General features: G+C 36.9%; 1 protein-coding gene across 1 annotated transcript; it reads left to right on the top strand.

Moving 5' to 3' along the window:
- Window positions 1–413: 413 nt before the first annotated feature.
- Window positions 414–6,997, top strand: LOC123520642. Its single transcript, XM_045283122.1, has 2 exons — window positions 414–857; window positions 4,262–6,997. Exons 1-2 carry the CDS (start codon window positions 705–707, stop codon window positions 4,616–4,618), a joined length of 510 nt encoding a protein of 169 aa, XP_045139057.1. The 5' UTR covers window positions 414–704; the 3' UTR covers window positions 4,619–6,997.
- Window positions 6,998–8,275: the final 1,278 nt, after the last annotated feature.

Raw genomic sequence — 8,275 nt, 5'->3', positions numbered from 1 at the left:
CTTGGAACAGTTTGAGTGAGGAAGTAGTGTCAGCAAAGAGTGTGCATAGTTTTAAACAGAAATTGGATAAGTGTAGATATGGAGACGAGGCCACACGAGCATAAGCCCAGGCCCTGTAAAACTACAACTAGGTAAATACACACACACACACACACACACACACACACACACACACACACACACACCGCGTAGGGTAGTGGTTAGCACGCTCGATTCACATTCGAGAGGGTCCGGGTTCGAATCCTTGAGGCGGCGAGGCAAATGGGCAAGCCTCTTAATGTGTAGCCCCTGTTCACCTAGCAGTAAATAGGTACGGGATGTAACTCGAGGGGTTGTGGCCTCGCTTTCCCGGTGTGTGGAGTGTGTTGTGGTCTCAGTCCTACCCGAAGATTAGTCTATGAGCACTGAGCTCGCTCCGTAATGGGGAAGACTGGCTGGGTGCCCAGCACGCGACCGAGGTGAATTACACACACACCACACACACACACACACACCGCGTAGTGTAGTGTTTACACAGCCGTCTTCTAAAGGCCTGAGCGTTTGAATACAAAAGTCCCGTGACGTCACGCTACTCGGTCATAACTACGGTTGCGCTGCCGCCTGCCGCTCAGCCCGAGTCTGCCGTTAAGTGCGTCAGTCTCGGCCTTGTGTTACAATATTCACATCATCTCGCACTTCCTCAGTTCTGTCCTTTACATATCATCATGCCCAGCAGGTGCTGTGTACCTCTATGTAAAGGAAATTATCCCACTGGTCCTAAGGTGGCTGTATTTTCTTTCCCAAGAGATGAAGAATTGTCAGGGGAATGGATTAGAGCCATCAAGCGGGACAACTTTACCCCTAACCACAGCAGCAGGGTAAGTAATACTCTATTATACCATTATTATTATTATTGCTGATATTCCGATGCATTTCAGGTTTATTAGAAAGTAAGGTGATAAATACTAGAGGCATCATTATATAATTGCAAGTTGTCTTATGCAGGGCCAGTGCATTCGCTATAGTAGGTACGAAGGCTACAAACAAATAATATTTTCTATAATGAGAATTAATTAAGACTAGCCGGTCTAAGGTAGAAATGTTTTTATAGTACCAGTTAAATCATAATTTATCCATAACATTTAAATATGAATACGGAGGCAGGTTAGCCTGGGAAGGAAGATGGGCCGGAGGCTGCCATGATCATAGCCTACCTAATGTCCGTTGATTTTTTATGTCAGTGGTTACTTTGCCATTATTAATTTTATTGGTAGTTCTTATTGAATTTGATGTGATACACTACAAGATTATTGTAAGAAGTAATAAAGAACGTAGTAATCAGGAGACAGGGAGATCACATTAACGAAGACCACAGTGTGTGTGTGTGTGTGTGTGTGTGTGTGTGTGTGTGTGTGTGTATTGTACAGGGTCCGAGCAAAGCTCATTACGACCTGTCTCCATAACTATATGCATCCAATTTCTCTTTAAACTTGTGTACATTAGCTGCCATAACCACTTCCTCCCTTATTAATTCCATATGTCAACCGTTCTATGGGGAAAACTATTTATTTTGTCTTCTTTGGGGAAACGTTTTTGTCTCTCCAATGATTAGATTGTATTTCTTCTCTACAGATTATAGATCTTTAGGAGAAACTATTTTTTTTATCTTCCATGGAAAAAAAATTATTTCTCTATCTTTTATGAGGAAAGTTATTCATTCCTCTCTCTTCTACGGAGGAAACTGAACCTATTTATTTCTATCTTCTATGACGAAAATTGATTTTTTTCTGTCTTTGTGGGGAAAACTGTATTTCTTCTCTATCTACCATAAGAAAAACTTTATTGCAATTGTCTTCTCTGGGAAAAATATTTTTTTCTGTCTTGTATGTGGAAAACTGTATTACTTTTGTCTTCTATGGGGTAAACTGTATTTCTTCTGTCTTCTATGTGGAAAACTATTTCGTCTCTGTCTTCTGTATGAAAAGCTTTACCGAGCTGGGGTGGGTTTCTGTGTATTCACTGGAAAAATATTTTTCTGCCTATTGTATCTTCTATATGGAAGACTATATTTCTTCATCTTCTATGGGGAAAACTTTATAAGTTTCTTCTCTATCTTCTACGGGAAAAACTTTTTTCTCTATATTCTACGAGGAAAACGGTTCTTCTGTATCTTCTGTGGGGAACTATTGTTATTTCTTATCTATCTACTATGAGAAAAACTATTTCTTTATAAATCCTCTGTTGGGAGAACTTATTCTTCTCTGTCTTCTATGGAAAAAAACTAAGTTTCTTTTGTTTTTTGTGTTGAAAACTGTACCTATCTCTTTGTAGGTATTCTTTGGGGAAAAACTAATTATTTTAGCTCTGTTTTTTTGTGGGGAACAATATTTCATCTGTCTTCTATGGGGAAAAATTTTCTATTTTCTATATGGAAAATTATTTCTTTTCTATTTTCCATGGGAAAAACTGCATTCCTTCTTTGTACTCTATGGGGAAAACTGTATTTCTTCTCCATCTTGTATGGGAAAAACTATATTGTCAGGTGTGAGAGATACTTTATCATGACTCTAAAACAGTGTTTAACAGTTATGACAAGAATAACATGCAAAATATGTTTTAGCATTTCCCAAAGATTTTCACAAAAGTTTTCCAGTGGGGACATACCTAAGTCTAGATGGCACTAATAATGATAATTATATAATGAGCATGACGGTATTTAATGTAAACTTACAAAATTTACTTATCAATCAACATTATTATTATTATTATTATTATTATTATTAGTAGTAGTAGTAGTAGTAGTAGTAGTAGTGTTATTATTGTTATTATTGATATTATTGTTACTGTTATTATCATCATCATCATCATCATCATCACTTAGCCTATGGTTGCCGGTCAACTGAACCAGTGCCACTTGCACCAGTACCACATGCACCAGTGCCAACTGAACCAGTGGTCAACTAAACCAACCAGTGGTCAAGTGAACCAGTGGTCGTTTGAACCAGTGGTCATTTGAACCAGTACTATTTCAACCAGTGACAATCTGAACCAGTGGTGATCTGAACCAGTGCAAACTGAACCAGTACTACTTGAACCAGTACTATTTCAGCCAGTGACCATCTTAACCAGTGGTGATCTGAACCAGTACAACCTGAACCAGTGCAAACTGAATCTGTACTACTTCAACCAGTGACCATCATCTGATCCAGTGCTATTTGAACCAGTGACCATCTGAACCTTTTTTTTTTTTCGGGAGGAGTGTGTTAATTCAGTACAAACCCTAGTGTTATTTCTTTTCAATTTTTTTTTTTTTTAATTCAGTACAAAGCCTAGGTATACGAGTATTTCTTTCTTGAATTCAGTACAAAGCCTTGGAGTATTTCCTGTTTTAATTCAGTACAAAGCCTAGGTTTATATCTTGTTTTAATTCAGTACAAAGCCTAGAATTATTTCTTGCCTTAATTCAATACAAAGCCTAGGATTATTTACTGTTTTTATTCAGTACAAAGCCTAGGTTTATGTCTTGTTTTAATTCAGTACAAAGCTAGGATTATTTCTTACCTTAATTCAATACAAAGCTTAGGGTTGTTTCTTGTTTTAATTCAGTACAAAGCCTAGGATTATATCTTGTTTTAATTCAGTACAAAGCCTAGGATTATTTCTTGTTTTAATTCAGTACAAAGCCTAGGATTATTTCTTGTTTTAATTCAGTATGCGTGGTTTAAGCTGGTGCAGGGAGGATGCTAACATAAACGAGTTACACCTGTAATGAAAGGGTTACACAACGTAGTACAGTAACATCGGCCTTCGAAAAAGGGTTAAATTGTATTACACGGTCACTGGCTGAAATAGTACTGGTTCAAGTACTACTGGTTCAGTTTGCACTGGTTCAAGTTGCACTGGTTCAGATGACCACTGGTTCAGATGGTCACTGGTTAAAATAGTACTGGTTCAAGTAGTAGTTCTGGTTCAGTTTGCACTGGTTCAAGTTGCACTGGTTCGGATGGTCGCTGGTTCAAATGGTTACTGGTTCAGTTGACCACTGGTTCAGTTGGCACTGGTGCATGTGGTACTGGTGCAAGTGGCACTGGTTCAGTTGATATGAAACCCTAGCCTATGTGCGTGTGTGTGTGTGTGTGTTTAAATAGGGGGGATGGCCACGTGTGTGTGTGTGTGTGTGTGTGTGTGTGTGTGTGTGTGTGTGTGTGTGACTGTCTTATTATATACATAATATGATGTGTTCTTATTCTTAACATTATAACAACTTTTCGCTTGTTCCTAGGTGTGTGAACTACACTTCGTTCCCGGAGACATAGAGGAGACCTCGTACTTCGATGAGAGGACAGGAACTAACCTTACAGTCAACTTAAAGATTCCAAGGCTTCATAAAGGGGCAGTTCCTTCACAGTTACCCAACTGCCCCACATACCTTTCAAGAACTCCCTTGATAAGAGAATTTCCAGAAGAGAGGAAGTGCAGGAAGGAACAGGATGCAATAAGAACAGCAATTGCAGAAAGTGTTGAAGATGAGGTACAACATCTGATGAATATAAGCTTTGAAAATCTTAGTGAACTTTCGAAAAACTCTGCTCTCTTGACAAGTACTGGAAAGTTATTAAACTTGATAACTCCCTATTAATATGTAATATAATTTGCAGACCAAGCCCTAAAATCAAAGTATCTCTGATTATTGATGATTGTTTAGCTGTCAGAACTTTTGTTGATAATGTTGAAATGCACAGGCTGGGGAATTACAGAACCCCTTCCCATGTGAGGGATATTGATTCTCTGAACTGTTGGACAACCTCAAAAAATGTGATACTGATGACAGGGTTTCAACTCCTGGAAGGAGTTAGGCATGTCTTGTCACTCTTGAGTATACTGAGGGAGGAGTCATCTAAATACAAAAATGTATTAAGAGGAATGTGTGAGCAAGTTCACTTAATGACACTAAAGAAGCTTGAATACTCATCAGAATTTTTAGTATTTTCATCTCTCTTGTATAGCTGCTCTCCTCAAGGATATAGGCTACTGAGGACTATGGGATATTTGATCTTGCCTTGTTATTCTACATTTAGAAGACTGTCACTGTCTCAGAATATGAGCCCAGGACCAGAACAACACGATAGTAACTTCCTATCCTACATAATGAACAAATAAATTTTTTAACTGCTAATGATCTAACAGTAACGCTAATGATTGATGAAATCCACATAAAGCCATATTTTGATTATAAAGGTGGTAATGTTGTTGGCTCAGCATTTGATGCTAATGAAGCAGCTTAGAGTGCGTTTGTGTTTATGGTAAGCAGCTTATGTTCTAAGTTTAAAGATGTAGTCCACATTTTACCAACGAGAATTATGAAAGCTGAAACCCTTTTCACATTCATAAAAAAAAAAAAAAAGTCATAATTGGCCTGGAACAGATAGGATTCAAGGTGGTATGTGTTGTAACAGATAATAACTCTATTAACAGAAAAGCTATGTCATATTTTGCTGAGCCACCTACATTATCAATTGTTTACCCTCATCCATCATTACAGTCTACTTCAACAGAATCAAGGTCTCTCTTTTTCATGTTTGATGCTGTACATTTACTAAAATGTATAAGAAATAATTGATTAGGTCAAAAAGACATTGATAAAACCATGAAATATCCACAGTTCTCCTTTGATGACGCAGACTTAACAACCACAAAAATTTGCAGTGCTCCCTCCTTTCGCAACTCTCAGGAAACTTCACTCTTTGGAAGCAGAGTCACTCTTATCTCATGCGTATAAACTCACATTAAAATCACTGTGTCCATCTAACCTAGAAAAACAAAGTGTAAACTTGGTGCATCGCATATTTAATGAATATGTCATGCAGGCACTTCTTACTTTAGGGGAAAAACATTGTTTGCCTTTCTACCGTGAAGTTGCAGATTATGTAAGAGTAATCTTTGTGTGGACAGTCATAAATGTTAATTCTCCATGTAAAGGTTGCCGCCTTAAGAACAATTATGCTAAACCATTGACAGATGATACTGACAACGAAGGATATATGTTTCTGTATAAATTTTGTGACTAGCTAGATGCTTGGAATATCACAGACATAGTCAGTGGTAAACTAAGCAAGGAAACATTTACTGCATTAAGACACACAACATTAGCAATAATCCAGGTAACCAGTTATTGCATAAATGAACTAAAAATGCCATATGTATTAACAGCAAAATTTCAAACTGACCAACTTGAGGCCAGATTCAGTCAATATTGCCAACTTGCAGGCAGTAATTATAATGTTTCTATGCGACAGGTATTTGAATGTGAGAAAAAATTAAGACTTATGTCAGTACTAAAAATACCTCTCAGAAAGCAGAACGTAGACTTATCTGATTTAAAAGAAACAAAGTGGGAAAAAATGCACAGTGATGATTTATCAAATTTCAGTAACTTTGATGTAGAAATTACACGAGATGACATTGAAAAAAGCATGGAATATCTCCTAGTTCTCACGTACTTGGCAGGTTATTGTTATGTAGTTACCAAAAAAATAAATGTAATTCATGTAAAGACTTGCTAACTTGTAATGAAAATGTAGAGGATATGCCAGACAGTAACAGCTACATAAAAGGCATCACTAGAGGTTCACTTCTCTACCTTGATGAGGGAGTAGTCAATATTGTTATGCACAATTATATTGCAATCAACAAACTAACATCAAACCCTGACTTTATACATTCACTCAACCATAGAAATATCGCCACAGAAATAACAATGAAAATTCTTGCAGACAATGAAGTTTTCCTACCAATAAATAATTGTGGTAATGAACACAACATAGACAAAATTCAGAAAATGTTAGTGTGGGCATCAACAAATGCCTTACTTAACAACTTCTGTAGCAAATAAAATGATCTCTTACACCAGAGTAAGATATCTGGGAAAAAGACGAAGCTTCACACTTTGACAGGATAATCACATTCATACTAATGTATAATGTAGTTAACATTTGTAAATAACATTTAATCCAAACCATGTTGTAGGTTTCTTTATCCCAATATCCCATATGTAATCTAGAATTTTATACCAACGTGGTTGTAATGAATTGCTGATGTTAACATAAATCTATGAATGACCGATAATAAAGTTACTATAGTCTGACCAGCTTTAATTTACGGTCATGGGGGGGGCGAGCGTCTCTGTACAGTGTTGCCACGTTTTCACTACTGTTGTTCTGTTAATCTCTCTCTCTTACTAAAGAATCAAAGGTAAGCAGAGAGTCATTTATAATTGTATATATATATATATATATATATATATATATATATATATATATATATATATATATATATATATATATATATATATATATAAGTGAGTAGCACGAGGTCAGTCACATCACCACCACAATGTGTCAAGGCCACCAGCTGGGTGTGGAAGAGTTGCCGCTCATAAGTGAATAAGGCTTTTTTTTTTCTTTTACTTAGGTATTGGCATATACCTACTATTTTGTAAAAAAAGAAACTACACATTAGCTTGGCTTACGAATTATGAATGCGATTATGCCTCACCCTTGAAATTACTGTAAAAGCCAGTAAATGTGAGCATTTTATCTTATAATTATAGCAACATCTGGTACTACAAGGTGAGGCTATTCGGCCTGGCCAGGCTGGATTCATCAGTATTGCCGCCACTCACAAGACTTCTACTATTTTTTTTTTCTTACTTTGGATAATAGATTATTTCTGTTTTCCATGCTCATTATCTTATATCTGTAACGCTGATATTATTACACACCCTAAACATACGCTAAGTACCATTATAAGTTACTACAGTTGATATCAGCAACACTGTTGAATATGTATGCCATGTTTTCATGGTACTATAGTTTTTTTTATGCATATGATGGTTACTGACTGTTAATTCAGCCATCTATATACACAAGTCAAAATTTTATACATCTGAAGTGATGGTGTTTGCGATGCCTTGTACACCAGTAACTTCCATTTCACATCGCATTTTTTGGAATCGTGGCAGAACTGTAGAGATACCCTCGCCCCACCATAGCCGTAAATTAAGCCCGGTCAGACTATAAGCAATTACTTTTTTATACATTAATTAATCATTTATAAAGGTCATGAAATGCATTTTTAAATTACTGTGTAATATTCGTGGACCATGGTCGAACTGGCCTTGACTGAGCGAGGGAGAGGACGGAGCGAACATGGTACAATAACTTTTTGATAGGTAGACGCACGAGAACATTATTGGAACCACCAGCTGACTCAGTGACGTCATCCGGTTGTGTAAACA

Source organism: Portunus trituberculatus, chromosome 47 (genome assembly GCF_017591435.1).
Source record: "Portunus trituberculatus isolate SZX2019 chromosome 47, ASM1759143v1, whole genome shotgun sequence".
NCBI classification, from domain to species: Eukaryota; Metazoa; Arthropoda; class Malacostraca; order Decapoda; family Portunidae; genus Portunus; species Portunus trituberculatus.
This window is presented reverse-complemented; position numbering and strand designations above follow the sequence as displayed.